At 33.3% G+C, this 16,320-nt stretch overlaps 3 protein-coding genes across 4 annotated transcripts; 1 reads left to right on the top strand and 2 right to left on the bottom strand.

Annotated features, from left to right (window-relative positions):
- LOC109335138 (probable polygalacturonase) lies at window positions 2,247-4,651 on the bottom strand. The gene is made up of 6 exons (XM_019571223.1): window positions 4,553-4,651; window positions 4,041-4,337; window positions 3,761-3,881; window positions 3,508-3,682; window positions 3,320-3,390; window positions 2,247-2,992 (listed from the first exon to the last, which is right to left on the bottom strand). Exons 1-6 carry the CDS (start codon window positions 4,643-4,645, stop codon window positions 2,307-2,309), a joined length of 1,443 nt encoding a protein of 480 aa, XP_019426768.1. The 5' UTR covers window positions 4,646-4,651; the 3' UTR covers window positions 2,247-2,306.
- Window positions 9,033-11,372, top strand: LOC109336457. 2 transcript variants are annotated; one of them, XM_019573069.1, is made up of 2 exons: window positions 9,033-9,193; window positions 10,194-11,372. In XM_019573069.1, exon 2 carries the CDS (start codon window positions 10,648-10,650, stop codon window positions 11,212-11,214), a length of 567 nt encoding a protein of 188 aa, XP_019428614.1. In that variant the 5' UTR covers window positions 9,033-9,193; window positions 10,194-10,647; the 3' UTR covers window positions 11,215-11,372. The 2 variants fall into 2 exon arrangements, with proteins under 2 accessions (XP_019428614.1, XP_019428616.1); XM_019573071.1 differs by lacking the exon at window positions 9,033-9,193 and having other exon boundaries at window positions 9,220-11,019; window positions 11,050-11,372.
- On the bottom strand, window positions 12,433-15,206 carry LOC109336617 (probable receptor-like protein kinase At5g24010). Its single transcript, XM_019573326.1, has one exon. The coding sequence runs from the start codon at window positions 15,152-15,154 to the stop codon at window positions 12,689-12,691; it is 2,466 nt and encodes an 821-aa protein (XP_019428871.1). The 5' UTR covers window positions 15,155-15,206; the 3' UTR covers window positions 12,433-12,688.

A 16,320-nucleotide genomic window follows, 5' to 3' on the forward strand; every position in this document is an offset into this window, starting at 1 on the left:
TCAAGTCAAGGAAATTTACTGGTTTATTATATTGTTTGTTTACATGAGTTTAAAAAAATTCACTCTTTACACAAATCACCATATATACACATTACACTACATATACCTGTAAGAGATGTGTGTATAATATAATGCATTAAACATGGGGATATGGGATAGATATAACTAAGTTAAATTTGGGGTATATTAATGTAATCTACTCTTTTTTTATTTAAAATTACAACTGTCTACAAAAGTATTCTTCTAATGGGAGTGAATAAAGTCTGCAAAAATGGACCACAATTACAAAATTTGAACTTTAACATTATAGGTAAAGTTTACTTCAATTATTTAATCAACTTATGTTACTTGCTATTATAATTGGATGCTCGTGTTAGAGTTTGATCTAAGATAAATTTGGCTTAAGTACGTAAGCGCAATATAATATGTTCTTAAATTATTTTGTCACATATATATTCGAAAAGAGAAACTAAGGAACTAATATTCTCAATACTTCAAAAAATATTTTAAATTTCATCGTATAATATTTTAAATCTGATCTAACAATATATTTAGTAATGTTACGTGTTATATTTTTAGCGAACTTAGAAATTAGAACAGTACTGTTCAGAGTATATCAGAATTTGTCCTTGTCAACCCAAATTTAACATGATTTATAATCCTTCATATTCTCTATAAGCTTTATTATGCTAAAGAAGTTCTTGGTAGCACAAGCCTTTTCTAGACCCCAAAAGCCTTTTAGCTTCAGTTACAAAACAAAAAAAAAACTTGACTGTTCCAACACCATTGTGGTGAGAACATTAGTAATCACGAAAAGCTTTATATTATGATGATCACTTCGTTTATATTACCAACAACTAAACTTGCCTATTCATGAACACTGTATTCTTCTTATTCTTTTTAAATAATGATAACATCAACATTTAAATTTATAATTTCGCGTAAATTATTTTATACATTACCACTAACTTAACTTTTGTGGCTTAAAGTAACATATATTGTAACTACACACTCTTATGAATAGGTAGAAAATTATTAAACTTTTTAGCAATTTTATAACATTTCTAGCTGTACCTCAATTAATGAGCATTGCAAGAGTTGAGTATCAAAATTAGATGACTAATATTTATATAAAGAGAGTAAAAGACACATTTAACACACAAAAACCTAACCCAGTATTGCAAAATTTAGGTGATGACACATCCATTAGGATCCTCTAAATTCAATTATATTGTTTAGACTTGGTTAAAAATCGATATGGTTGTGAGAAAAACCATCTGAGATAAAAAAAAATACAGAATCAAATAAAAAATTGTAAATAAGTTAGAAGATCAGTCCATTAATTTTTGAGTTTTTTTATTAATAAGTAACACTCTAAAAAAGCACTTTTATCTCATTTAGGTTATTTAACATATATCAAATATAATTTAGTTTAAACACATTCTAAAGTATGTTAGTCTAAAATAGTAAAAGCTGTGAGAAAGGAATGTTGTGGAAAGTAGATGAAAAGTGGGAATTTCTCTGCTCTTTGCTTACTACAAGGATTGAATGCCATAATTAGTGTATGAATTTGTTCTCATGATCCGAAGATTATTAGTAGCTGGAATCAATTACATCACTATTTAGAAGAAGAAAAAAGAAAAAAAGTTTCCTTTATTTTTGCCTCCGGTATCCGCTTTCATATTATCTATTCAGACTATTTTGAATACTTAATCTGACGAATTTCTTTCCCAACTGTTGTTGCAAAATGCAAATTATCAAAACATGTTAATAATATACAGTAAAGTAGTTGTTCGTTATGTATTTTACAGTTTCTACTACACTTCATATTAGGTTTTGAGTATGGATTTTACTTTTGGAATTAAAATTAAAATTCTGTTTTAACTTTCAGTTTCAATGGATTTCATGGTGAATGCCTCTTTGCAATTTGCAGATTGGTTTCACAGTCTAAAATATTCTTTTGTTGTCTGTTGTTATTATTTAGTTAATAGTCACCATGGAAGTGAGTTAGGAAAATACCATATCAGCTAGTAGCTACTGCTGCATGCTGAATCGACTATATATATATATATATATAAGTCTCTGATGCCCAAATTTAGTTTTATTTTCAGTTCATGCAAGTTATGAGAATGTTGTAGTGTTTAGAAAAAATGTTATATATAGTGTCAGTTATGAGGATGAGGATAAGTATGAGTATGTGCATGCAACATTATGATAATAAGAAGAATACACATGAGTGTAAATTATTTCATTTTGTTTTGTCAAAACTCAACTATACAGCATGGATCAAACAAGACTTGCTAATATTAGAAGGTACAAGTCTGGAACATAACATTCTCAATGGGAAGTATGTCATCTGGATAAGGACATTCATTTCCATCATTCTGTGGCAACAAATCACATGGCTGAGGAGTGACACTGTTTGTAACTCCAGCAATATCAGTGCAATTCCATTGAAGTTTCTTTTTCTTTTCACTCACTTCTATAGTCACATTAGAAATGCATATTCCCGTGAAAGGATCATTAGTAATCCCTTCAAGTCTTGCTGAATATGTAACATTATCTGCAATAATATCTCTATAATTTATTCCAGTGATTTGAGGAAGTGCACTGGGATCAAAATCAGGGTCAGGGTGAGATCCATAAGAGCCTGTCATCCAAAATACATACTTCATGGTGCTCAAGGTCATTCCTTTAACAAAAACGTCCTTAACATATGCTCCTCTACCAACTGCAGTTTTGATTCTAACAGCTGATTGAGTATTGATAGCTATATTATCTTCAGCTCTTACATCTTGTATTCCACCAGACATTTCACTTCCAAGTGCAATCATAGCACTATCTGGAGATATACAAGTAAGCCTTCTAATGATTAGGTGTTGGGTTGGAATTCCAACTTTAATTCCATACTCATCCCAACCACTTTTTACTGCAATACAATCATCACCAGATACAATATAGCAGTCTTCAATCCTAGTGTTGTCACATGAATCTGTCAAGAAGGAAAAAAGATGCAATAGTTATCAATTAATTGATATTTTTTTAATTTGTAATATGAATTCTGCTACTTAGGTTACAGATTAAATCATGTTGAAAAATATAAAAATAAAGTAGAAAGCTAATGAACTTTCTATTGCATAAAAGGGTGAAGTTTATTTCAGAAAATAATGATGAATCATATATATATATGATTCATCATTATTTTCTGAAATAAACTTCACCCTTTTATGCACTGTACTCTTCTGTTTTCCATGATTCTACCAACAAGCAGTGGATATATCATAAGTAAATAATGGAAGGGTAATATAACATTAATTACCTGGGTCTATTCCATCTGTGTTGGGTGAGTCTATTGGTGCAAGAATAGTCAGCCCTTGAATTATTATGTTACTGTTTATATAGGGCTTGATCAGAATAGTGAAACACAATGTGCATCAAGAAAGAAAAAAAGCATGAATGAAAGCTTAGGTTAAATTGAAAGAAAAGAAAAGAAAAACTTTATCTAACCTGCTATAAATTGGATGGACAAACCAGCTTGGAGAGTTGAGTAAAGTAAGATTTGATATCTGGATTTGATCTGAGTGCATAATTTCAATTAGGTATGGCCTGGTGAGTTTCAATTCATCATTTTTGAACTTGCTCCACCAATAAGATCCTTGGCCATCAATGGTCCCATTTTCACCTTATCAAATTCAGATATGATTTAGCCACTTTATAATGAACTTAGCAACCACTAATAATGGCCTAATTAGTAAATTACCTGTAATAACAACATCTGTGAGGTTAGTTCCAAAAATGAGACTGCTAAATCTTCCATCAGGTGCATCTCTTCCTCTACCATAAGATGGTAGAACAGGAAGTGAAGGCCATTCTGATTCATCCTGTCATTGTCATCATATAATTAAGTAATAGCCATTCAAAGATAAAAACAAAATGAGAGAAGAAGAATATGAGAATGATCATATACTGTGGTTATTTCTCTGCAAAAGTAGGGAAAAGTAAATAAATAAACAAAAAGAAAGTGATTATATTATATATACCTGAGATGCAAGAATGACAGCATCCTTTTGGAGAAAAAGAGTGAAATGACTTGTGAGATTAAAGCTTCCAGTTAACCATTTCCCAGGTGGAACAACAAGTAATGCACCTCCATCATCTACATACTCGCTAAGATTGGTTATTGCTGATTTAAAAGCAAAAGTGTTGGATGTTGTTCCATCTCCAACACCACCAAAATCTGTCAGAACTGCACTGTGCTTTCTGCAATTGATTGCAGGATATTCTACCCCTCCTCCTACTGATACTAATGTCACAATAATTGAGATCCAACCAAGTACCTGTATATGTGTTTCATTCACTACAATAAATTAATAACTACCACACTACACATAAAATCTCTTGTTTGATTCCTGAATTAGCCTAAGTATTGAAAACAAAAAATGATCAAAACCAAGGCGAAAATAAAGTAAGTGTATACATGCATCACAAAAGTGCATTTTACTGTTTCTTAACAAAATGTGCGTAAAAAACAAATATAAATAAAGAAAATTACATAGGAATTTATGAGTTTTGGACCCAGCTTCATGGTGTGAGACATTGGCACTACTGTAGTGTTTTGTTTATCTTGAAGAAAAGATAGAGACATGGGCAACATATATATATGAATGTGAGTAATTAATCAAAGGGATCAGTAGAGAATAGATGAATGTGATTTTATGCACGTTTTATTCAAACCATTGTGATTTGATTATTGATTTTAATTAATGAATTAAGTAATGCGTATATATACATCGATTATTTCATTGTTCACGTTTTTTATTTACTAGGTTGAAATTATTATTTTTTTGGGAGAAAAAGGATTAGTATTTCATCTCATCTCGATTTTGTTCCGTTTTTGTACAGAAGATTAATATAATAATAAAAATATGAATTACTACCCGGACACAATCACACAGTTAATCAAAAGATTTAATTAGCTAATATTTTTTGTATTAATTAGGATATCCTTTCATTTAGTGAGACTCCATATCTTGTTAAATGTTACTTCAGATTGACTTTGAGTATCAACGGACGTTGGTTCAAGTGGTATATGTTTGATTCCTCTTAAGCAAGGTTTTGGGTTCGATTCTTGTGGATGAAAAAAATCTCCGCTGAGAGAGTTAGCCCCACGTACCTGTGGATGTTCCCGGCTCGGACAGGATTGTCTATAGTGCGAAAATACATGTCTAAAACCAAAAAAGATTGACCTTTGAGTTTTGAGCTTTGGATCCAATGAAATCTTACATTGTTATTTGTTAGATGAAGTTGGTAGTGTTGTTTAGTCATTAAAACACTAATTAAATATAGAATATAATAAAAACAGATTCTTATATCTTAATCCCTTGTTTCTAAGTACTTATGTAAGTTATATCCAATACTAAGATTTTTGATTTCAGATAAAATGGACCATATGTATATCAATTTTTTATATCATGCATCATTAATTTGTTAATAATTATTAATTTTTAAGTTAAAATATGTAAATGATGGAGATAAATGATTCAACTCTTCATATTTGCCTATTAAACTTGTAAGCCTAAGAAAAATTAGTAAACAAAATATGAAAAGATTAAGATTTCTCCTCTCTATTTTTTAAGAATATTTAATTCCTCCTCCTCAAACTCATGAAAGGAGAAACTAAAGATGATTTTATGTTGAAGAAAATAAATTGGTGAAGCAAGTGAGAAAATAAACGTTTTGTTTGTCAAATTTGTGTGAAACGGGTGACACAGTCTTCCGGGATACACATAGGTTATTCCTTAAGTTATGGCACTACATATTTTATCAGTTATGATTGGTCAGAAAAATAATTAATTATTGATATTTTTTTCAATCAATCATAAAATTATGATACATATAGTAGCATAACTTATGAGAAACAAATATGATTCCATCTTCCACCACTTTGTTTTGTGAGGTTTGATTTACTTTCTATTATTTCATGTCCTATTATTCCACATAACACACATGCATCACTTATTGGGTCATGGCCACAAGTGTAGTTGCCAAAATTATTAGAGCAGTTTTCCCTTTATGTGCACAAATCTGACCATTTGTAAATATTCCCCAAACCGGACATAATCAAATTGCATATATCCTCCTTTCCTTTACCCATATACCTAGAACAATGAAGCATACTTATCTTTGTTACTTTACAATTTCTTAATCCAATCACCTTTTGTTTGTTGTTAGAAAGATATATCATCACTCTATTATTTTATGAAAAATATATATTTACTAGACAAATAAATTCGAAATTATATAAATTTTTACACCATTAATAAACAAAACATTACATAGATTACACCAATTCGAACCCGAATTTTTGCTTAAGATGAATCAAACATGTACCACTTAAACCAACGGTAGTTGGTATTCTGAAAATAATTGAAGAAAGGTTAGGTTGAGCAATTATTAAATGACTTATGGGAAGTACTAGTACTAGTAGCATCTAAGTTGTCTCTAATAATAAGTGTAGGAAGTGTGAACCTTCCACTTGTCATTCCTAAAAGAAATAAAAGCAAAAGAGATGCCTCCACGAACTAAATGCATGGGTCCCACACTAGACTCTCATGTGGACACGTGTTCGACCAAGACCTAGTTGTCTCCGTAGATTTTTTATAGTTTCCTTTTACCATCATCGGACACGTGTCAAATTACTATTTGTTACTCACATCGTTGTTGTCTCTCACATGTTATCGGTTACTCCTTCCCTCGCTTTTATTCTCTTCATTCTCTCTCTCTCTCTCTCTCTCTCTCTCTTCATACCCAACTACGTTTTCTCTTCTATCTCCAACTACTTCCATTATCAACCACCCCTTCTTCTTTCTTTTCCTTCAAATACACCACGCTATCATACCTCCACCACCCTTTTCTCTCCCTCTCTATGCAACTCCCTCAGGTTTTATTCATTCTTTTATCTATCAAATTTCCCATTTTTCTGTTGTTTTTCATTATCATTTCGTATGTTCCTTTTATTTTTGTAATTTTCATTTCATGGGTATTTGGATTTGGGTCTAAATTCTGTGCAGGGTTGATTGCTTTTTGTGAAAATTGATGTTTTTAATAATGGATCGAGTAGATCTTGTGGGTTTTTCATGTGGAAATTGTACTTGATTTCAGTTTGTTGATGTGTTTCTAGAAAATTATGTGGATCTCTCTAGTTAGAGGTGAAAGGTTTTGTTACTTTTAAGTGATCGGAAGAAAAATGATGTCTTGTCTCATTTGTTATCACAAGAATCAACAAATCTACCTCATTGGAGATAAATAATTGGGGTGATATTTGGTGGGTGGTGGTATTGAAAATCATTGAAGGACTTCAAACTTCAATTTCAACTGATTCTTAATCACTTTTAATATTCATTGTTACTTGGGTGTGGTACCTCACTTGCATATTTGGTTAAAGCAGGACGATTTTCTGCTTGCTTTAAATGAATTTTTAGTTAGGGCTGATAAAGATTAAAATGTGCAAGGCTAGATGTATGCACTTCCTGCACTTTTCGTTCCACAACAGATTTGAGGGTATACACTTGATAAAGTGATTATTGTTTATGCATATAGTCAATATGATTCAGTTGTGCTATTGTTTTTTAATAAATAAAAACTTCCATGCATCATGAGAATAAAGAAATGAATCACTTGCAAAAGAAAGTTATCAAACCTGTTTAATATGACTAAAACTTTGGAATTAGTTGTTAATCTTTTGGTTCACATGATTGTGTTTATGTATGAATCTCTTAATCTTGAGTTAGCTAGATTTAAAGGGAATTTCCTTTGTACTAGATATTTTTATTCCCTTAATTCTGCTTTTGCATGTTCATTGCTGGCTTGTCTATTCTTACGCTATAAATGAAGCGTAGCTCTTTGTCTTTGTGCGAACTTTCAGTTCGAATGATTTGCAGTGTTTTTGCTTGTAACTGCAGTTCGGAAGGGGGGTACTTGAACAAGAGTGTAGCTGCAGGGTGTACATCTATTAATAGTATTGTAGACCTGTTGGCTTTTTCGGTATGGGCAAGGAGTGCAAGTGTTGTGGAAAGTTAGGGAAAATGGGGCCAAGAAAATAATTAATTATTGATATTTTTTTCAATCAATCATAAAATTATGATACATATAGTAGCATAACTTATGAGAAACAAATATGATTCCATCTTCCACCACTTTGTTTTGTGAGGTTTGATTTACTTTCTATTATTTCATGTCCTATTATTCCACATAACACACATGCATCACTTATTGGGTCATGGCCACAAGTGTAGTTGCCAAAATTATTAGAGCAGTTTTCCCTTTATGTGCACAAATCTGACCATTTGTAAATATTCCCCAAACCGGACATAATCAAATTGCATATATCCTCCTTTCCTTTACCCATATACCTAGAACAATGAAGCATACTTATCTTTGTTACTTTACAATTTCTTAATCCAATCACCTTTTGTTTGTTGTTAGAAAGATATATCATCACTCTATTATTTTATGAAAAATATATATTTACTAGACAAATAAATTCGAAATTATATAAATTTTTACACCATTAATAAACAAAACATTACATAGATTACACCAATTCGAACCCGAATTTTTGCTTAAGATGAATCAAACATGTACCACTTAAACCAACGGTAGTTGGTATTCTGAAAATAATTGAAGAAAGGTTAGGTTGAGCAATTATTAAATGACTTATGGGAAGTACTAGTACTAGTAGCATCTAAGTTGTCTCTAATAATAAGTGTAGGAAGTGTGAACCTTCCACTTGTCATTCCTAAAAGAAATAAAAGCAAAAGAGATGCCTCCACGAACTAAATGCATGGGTCCCACACTAGACTCTCATGTGGACACGTGTTCGACCAAGACCTAGTTGTCTCCGTAGATTTTTTATAGTTTCCTTTTACCATCATCGGACACGTGTCAAATTACTATTTGTTACTCACATCGTTGTTGTCTCTCACATGTTATCGGTTACTCCTTCCCTCGCTTTTATTCTCTTCATTCTCTCTCTCTCTCTCTCTCTCTCTCTCTTCATACCCAACTACGTTTTCTCTTCTATCTCCAACTACTTCCATTATCAACCACCCCTTCTTCTTTCTTTTCCTTCAAATACACCACGCTATCATACCTCCACCACCCTTTTCTCTCCCTCTCTATGCAACTCCCTCAGGTTTTATTCATTCTTTTATCTATCAAATTTCCCATTTTTCTGTTGTTTTTCATTATCATTTCGTATGTTCCTTTTATTTTTGTAATTTTCATTTCATGGGTATTTGGATTTGGGTCTAAATTCTGTGCAGGGTTGATTGCTTTTTGTGAAAATTGATGTTTTTAATAATGGATCGAGTAGATCTTGTGGGTTTTTCATGTGGAAATTGTACTTGATTTCAGTTTGTTGATGTGTTTCTAGAAAATTATGTGGATCTCTCTAGTTAGAGGTGAAAGGTTTTGTTACTTTTAAGTGATCGGAAGAAAAATGATGTCTTGTCTCATTTGTTATCACAAGAATCAACAAATCTACCTCATTGGAGATAAATAATTGGGGTGATATTTGGTGGGTGGTGGTATTGAAAATCATTGAAGGACTTCAAACTTCAATTTCAACTGATTCTTAATCACTTTTAATATTCATTGTTACTTGGGTGTGGTACCTCACTTGCATATTTGGTTAAAGCAGGACGATTTTCTGCTTGCTTTAAATGAATTTTTAGTTAGGGCTGATAAAGATTAAAATGTGCAAGGCTAGATGTATGCACTTCCTGCACTTTTCGTTCCACAACAGATTTGAGGGTATACACTTGATAAAGTGATTATTGTTTATGCATATAGTCAATATGATTCAGTTGTGCTATTGTTTTTTAATAAATAAAAACTTCCATGCATCATGAGAATAAAGAAATGAATCACTTGCAAAAGAAAGTTATCAAACCTGTTTAATATGACTAAAACTTTGGAATTAGTTGTTAATCTTTTGGTTCACATGATTGTGTTTATGTATGAATCTCTTAATCTTGAGTTAGCTAGATTTAAAGGGAATTTCCTTTGTACTAGATATTTTTATTCCCTTAATTCTGCTTTTGCATGTTCATTGCTGGCTTGTCTATTCTTACGCTATAAATGAAGCGTAGCTCTTTGTCTTTGTGCGAACTTTCAGTTCGAATGATTTGCAGTGTTTTTGCTTGTAACTGCAGTTCGGAAGGGGGGTACTTGAACAAGAGTGTAGCTGCAGGGTGTACATCTATTAATAGTATTGTAGACCTGTTGGCTTTTTCGGTATGGGCAAGGAGTGCAAGTGTTGTGGAAAGTTAGGGAAAATGGGGCCAAGGGATGGGTCTATGAGTGCTTATGAATTTTCTCTGTTGTTGTCTCCTGTTGTTTCTTTCTGGGACTGCATAGTTCGCAAAATGAGGTACTCCTGCAGACCTGATTGGGTTTAGTGTTTTGAACGTTTCACTAGTACTAGTTTTGATACTTCGACTAATTAGAATATAGATAGCATAACAATTTAGGGAAAGAGTGAAAATAAAATACAGAAAAATGTACACAGCTTTAAAGAAATTCTCTTGAGGAAAGGAGTTAAGAAAAGTGATTTACAGTATTAACAGGTATTAGGTATTAAGTTCCATGGATAGCATGGCATTTAATAAAGGGCATCATGTGGGGAAGGGAAAAAAGAAGCAGGTGAAAGATGAGTTCGATCGTCTTAAACAGGCTGAAAAGAAAAAGAGGCGCTTGGAAAAAGCATTAGCTACATCTGCTGCCATAATTTCTGAACTAGAAAAAAAGAAACAGAAAAAGAAAGAAGAACAACAGAGGCTTGATGAAGAGGGTGCTGCAATTGCTGAAGCCGTTGCTCTGCATGTTCTACTCGGTGAAGACTCAGATGATTCATGTAAGGTTGTTATTGATGACAATGGGCACAAGACATGGAATTGCAATCATAATCTTGATCTCTTCATGGCTGGAAAACGAGCTTGCTTTCCTCATCTAGATGGTGGGACATGGTCCGTCACTGCTGAAAATGGCGAGTGGTCTTTCTCATCGGGATCTTTTGACAAGAATGTGTATGAACCGCTATATGAAGAAGCAGGATGGGATAGTGCTGGATTCTCTGCTGATCTTATTGCGGCACAAGCAGTTAGGTCACTCCAGATTGCAGAGAATGCAGATGAAGATAGGATTCTCTTCTAATGGAATATTGAAATGATAGATTCCTGTGTTTGCTGATAACTTGATGAAGTCTTTTTATTATATTACTGAAGGTTGTCATCTGTATATATGCATGATGATCATGAATCATGTGCTTGTCAAACGTATTCTGCATCAGTTGTGATTGAACATGTTGTGTAGACTTGATGCTTTATTTAGCTGAATAACAAATAATATAAACGCAATAGTGGTTGCTTCATAATTTACATGCTCTCATTGTTGCTTCTTGGATAACATCACATTACTAGGTAGTTTTTCTGTGTGCATAAATTCGGCTTTCTCATTATAAGTAGATTGAAAGTACTTATAAAAAGGAATGAGCAAAGTTCATAGCCTCTATGACTCCACCTCTAATTCAATAACTGAGAGACTTTGACTCTAGAGCTTTTCACCATGCTAGATTCAGAGAGGGAGGAAGAACAAAAAGCACAACAATCTTTGAAGTAAACTATATGTAAGGCTTCATTAGATCCTCGTATAGACCAAAATATCAAAGGTTTAAGGGTGAATTTCTGTACGGTATAAATAAACACATGTTTATGCTCAGTTTGTATGTGGTTGATTGTTAATAGACATTTTAGGCTTTAAACATTATAATGACAAAAGATGAAATCTGAACCAAACTCTTATACATGAGACAGTTTAATTTTTATTTTATTATTCCAAGGGATTCAATGTTGTAAAGTCTCTAGAACAAAGGCAGAATGTCTAATTTGCTTGCTTTGTAAAATGTATAAGGTATAGATAAATAATTTAAAGGGTCTCCCTTGAATAAATAAATAGCTGCAAGGATAATAGAGAAGCGTGTCAAAAACAGAAAGTGGATCACAGCTTCCTTGAGAGCTTGTCTTTGTTTGAGTGGAGTCTACACGCTTTCATTGCTCCACTTGCTTTAGAAAAGCACTAACTAAGCTTAATATTGGATGGAATTGTTGCTATGAAATTCAAAAGGAAGAATAACTTTATCACCTAAAAGTGTAGCAAAAGAGTGGTAGCCACCCTTGTCCACCAAACCATTTTGTTCATGTGGTCCAACATGAGAATTCTGATTTTTAAGAACTAGGACTTAATATAAAGTATAAACTGAGTAAATATACTTTGGCCCTTTAACCTGAATAAAATTTATTGTATGTGCTTTAAGTAAAATGTGAAGATATTCAAAACTTAGATATCTGCAGCAAACAAAAAGTATGCACACACTCACCAAATTCATTGAACAAATTATACTATAGTGGTTTTAAAGCTTCTCCCAATGTCAGACAACAAGATATTGAAACATTTACAAGAAACTATTGATGAACTCGTGCTATATAAGGAGCCTATTGCAGCCTTCAATGAGAAAATTTTCATACACATGATTTTGATACAATCTCTTTAAAAGAAAAAGAAAATAAATTTGAAAGCCTCAATGCATGTGAGGTTTTTTAACTACTTGAGCTACATTGCTTATATTTCTCTATCTTCCTTCATTGGTCATTAGTTGGGAAAACACTTGGCTAGTACCTATGTCTGAACAACCGTTATCATAATCTCTCTCTGTTCTGTTGCTAGAAGAACTTCCAAGAACAATTCTAGTTGTCACATTCACTGCTTCATTAGTACTGCTATCAATATTTGGCTCCCTTTGTTGTCCACTTTCTTGGAGCTGAAGTGCATATTCCAAATTCCATAACACATCACCCATAGTTGGCCTATCAACACCATATTCAGCCAAACATTTCTCTGCTGTTTCACCAAACTTCTTCAATGAACTTTCTTTGATCTGTCCAACAAGATGAGGATCAACAATATGCTCCAGCATGCCCTTGTTCAGCCATTCAAGTGCCCATTCTGCTAAGTTCACTTGCTCCCTTGTTAGTTGTGGATCAACAGCAGGTCTGCCACAAAGAACCTCGAAAAGCACAACACCAAATGAATAAACATCTGATTTATCTGTAAGCTGCTGCCTCCGGTAATACTCGGGATCAAGATAACCAAAGCTACCTTTCACACCAGTACTCACATGTGTTTCATTCATACATGGCCCTGATCTTGAAAGACCAAAGTCGGCAACCTTGGCCACATAATCTTCATCAAGCAATATATTGGTTGATTTAATGTCACGGTGGATGATTCCTTGTACGAAACCGGTGTGAAGATAGTGAAGACCTCTAGCTGCACCGATGCATATTTCAAGACGCTGCTTCCAAGAGAGAGGTGGTATTGCTGCTGAACCATATAAGTGCCTTTTAAGTGGACCTTTTTCCACATACTCATACACAAGTATCATCTCTGAATTTTCTTCGCAGAATCCAACTAGTGAAACAAGATGGCGATGGCGAATTTTGGATAGCACTGTTATTTCGGTATGGAATTCTGGAAGTCCTTGTCTGGACCCTGGCATACCTCTCTTCACTGCAACCTTCACATTGTCTTTAAGCACCCCTTTGTAAACCATACCAAACCCACCGGACCCTATAATCAGGCTTCTATCGAAATTGTTTGTTGCTGATTGTATATCAGCAAAAGGGATCTTCAAGCCTGAATATCCATGAGAACCGGGTTCAGACAGCATTCTATGAAGGGAACTCCCTCCAAACATACGCAAAGGCGTCCACCCAGCACTTTCCACTGTCCTTAGTTTCCGATTCTTCTTCCTGCATCTCATAGCAAGTAGAAGAGCGGTGATAATTGTAAACAAGCCAACAACACCTCCAATAACTGAACTCACCAACATGCCTAATTTTTTCTTCCTGTGAACAATATCAGAATCAATAACATTCACCACCTTCATTATCTCTGCACCATTCAATATGGCATTCATCCTCATGGCGCTGCTTAGGTCAGAAGGACCAACACTTATTTGAATAACACCTGAATCATCTGAATCTGCAACAAAATCCACATAGACCGGCGATGCAAGTGTGTGGACTGTAATGGATGACAAATCAAGATCCTTATATGCAATATACTCATTAATATACACATCAAAGTAGAGCACGTTAAGAACAGGACTAACAATGTCACAGAAATGCAACCGAACCAAGTGTGGAACACCACCAGCACCAGGAGGAGCCACAGAAAAATTCCAGGTTATGTTGAACCTTGAAGCTAAAATTGAGTTTTCTCTATTCATCTGCTGAGCAGTCATGTAAACATTATCCGGCGCGATCTCTGGTGTGGCGCCTCCTCCTTTCTGGTAATTTGGTATGTGAGTGCTTACTGCAGCCTTAGCAGCAATTTTAAAAACCAGAAAATCCTCATCAGGAATCCAAGTCCTCCAAAGGGTGTCATTAAAAGGAGTTATTTTTAAACCTCCAACATTAATTCTATGAATAGTTTCTAAAACCCGAGTCGAAAGGTTCTTGTACTTCTCTAGTCCATTAGAACCAACCAACCTGGTTCCATAATCTGATACAAAATCTGGAGGAGCAGTAAACACCTCCAAAGCATTTACAAATCCAAAACCCGAGTTACCAACAGGTCTAAATAAAATTTCAAGCAAGTTTGATTGTATCTTCAGAATAAACTCTTTAACCAACACATCATTAGTTAACTTGAGATCACTCAGAACCAAAATACCATTAACCAATACATCAAACTTTGCAGAATTCATATAAAAACCTTGAGCTTTAAAGGGAAAGAAATGAAAACGCAGAAAATGGATACCATTTTTCTTCATGTTGAACGTGTAACTAGCAGAGTTGGTGAAAACTCTGGCTGTGTGGTACAAAGTAGGAGAATTTGGAGGTGGGTTTTGGTTAGTGAGTGAAATGGAATCATGAGCATAGAGAAAAGTGGAATCAGGTATGAAGACTCGGTTGAAGAGTGAAGCATTGGAGTATGATCCAGAGTTGATGAGATAGTTATCTAAGGGAGTGAAACAAAAAGAGTATGGAATGAAAAAGAGAAAGATAAAAGGTATAAGGTTTAGGATATCCATGGCAGAAAGGTTTTGGCCTTAGGGGTCCTTCAAGTAAAGGGATACACAAGAGTGGAATTTGAGAAGGAATTTTTATAGGAATATATTTGAGCAACAATAATAGCAAACAACATCTTCTAGTTCTCGTTAGTATTTGAGTCTCGTACATTATTTTATAATTTATTATAACTGACGTGAAATAGACATATATTTTCTTCTTGTAATGATAAACATCATTCTTATTCTTATTTGAGTTAACAACATTTAATTTTTTTTCCAAAACATCTATATTTCTCCTCACTTTCTTTTGGTTAAGAACAAAAATTGTTCTTATTTAATAACTGAAGTACAAATGTTCTTATTCCGTTAAGAATAACACTAAGAACAACCATTGTTCTAACATAGTACATGATTTTTGTTACCAAAGTCAAAGGGGGTTGGCACTACTTTTTCCTTTGCTTTTTGATTGTATGTTGATGTTAATGTTAATGTTGTACAGTTAAGTTAGCCAGGGTTTGCACCCAAATTCAGTAGGTGGGAACAAAATGATGTATATATATAATATAAGTTGTAACGATATACTATGGTATAAATGGGGTGATAATATAAATGAATGCTTTAGGAAATGGAATGGAATGATGCTTTAGCCAATGTGTTCTTTCTGCGTGTATTCACAGGCTTCGTGTCATATAAATGATTTTTTGATTTATGGTATTTTCAAATTTCTGTGTCATATAAATGTGTGGAAAAGGAAATCTATTTGGTTTTAGTAATCAATGAAAATTTTATTAAAAACTAAATATAACTATTAATAATTTTTTTACTTTTTTTAATCCCTATGAAATTGCCAGACTTGTAAAAAATTATTGGAGTAAGTATTTATTATATGCAAGAACAAAATGTATAAATGTGCTCAACTTTTATATTTATATATATACATACGTATGAGACTAACGAATGCTAGTTCAAGTTGTACATGTTTGATTTTTCTTAAGCATTCGAGTCTTGTAGATAAGAAAATGTCCGCTGGAAGAATTAGCCTCACGTATCTGTGATGTAATAAAACTCCATCTTTTCCTTTTTTGGCATCTTCTCTCTGTGGGTAGATTTTTGTCGTTGAATTTAGTAGGTAGTGCCTCTTTTTGATAGGAAATTATAAGGTAATAGGAAGATAATTAGACGTTATT

The sequence above is a fragment of the Lupinus angustifolius genome, chromosome LG20 (assembly GCF_001865875.1).
Source record: "Lupinus angustifolius cultivar Tanjil chromosome LG20, LupAngTanjil_v1.0, whole genome shotgun sequence".
Classification (NCBI taxonomy): domain Eukaryota; kingdom Viridiplantae; phylum Streptophyta; class Magnoliopsida; order Fabales; family Fabaceae; genus Lupinus; species Lupinus angustifolius.

Coding starts and splice junctions, on each gene's coding strand:
- LOC109335138 (XM_019571223.1), bottom strand. CDS start 4,645: ATGTCTCTATCTTTTCTTCAAGATAAACAAAACACTACAGTAGTGCCA. Junction 3,882..4,040: donor CTGTCATTCTTGCATCTCAG/GTATATATAATA, acceptor TGACAATGACAG/GATGAATCAGAATGGCCTTC. Junction 3,683..3,760: donor CACAGATGTTGTTATTACAG/GTAATTTACTAA, acceptor GAATTTGATAAG/GTGAAAATGGGACCATTGAT.
- LOC109336457 (XM_019573069.1), top strand. CDS start 10,648: ATGGATAGCATGGCATTTAATAAAGGGCATCATGTGGGGAAGGGAAAA.
- LOC109336617 (XM_019573326.1), bottom strand. CDS start 15,154: ATGGATATCCTAAACCTTATACCTTTTATCTTTCTCTTTTTCATTCCA.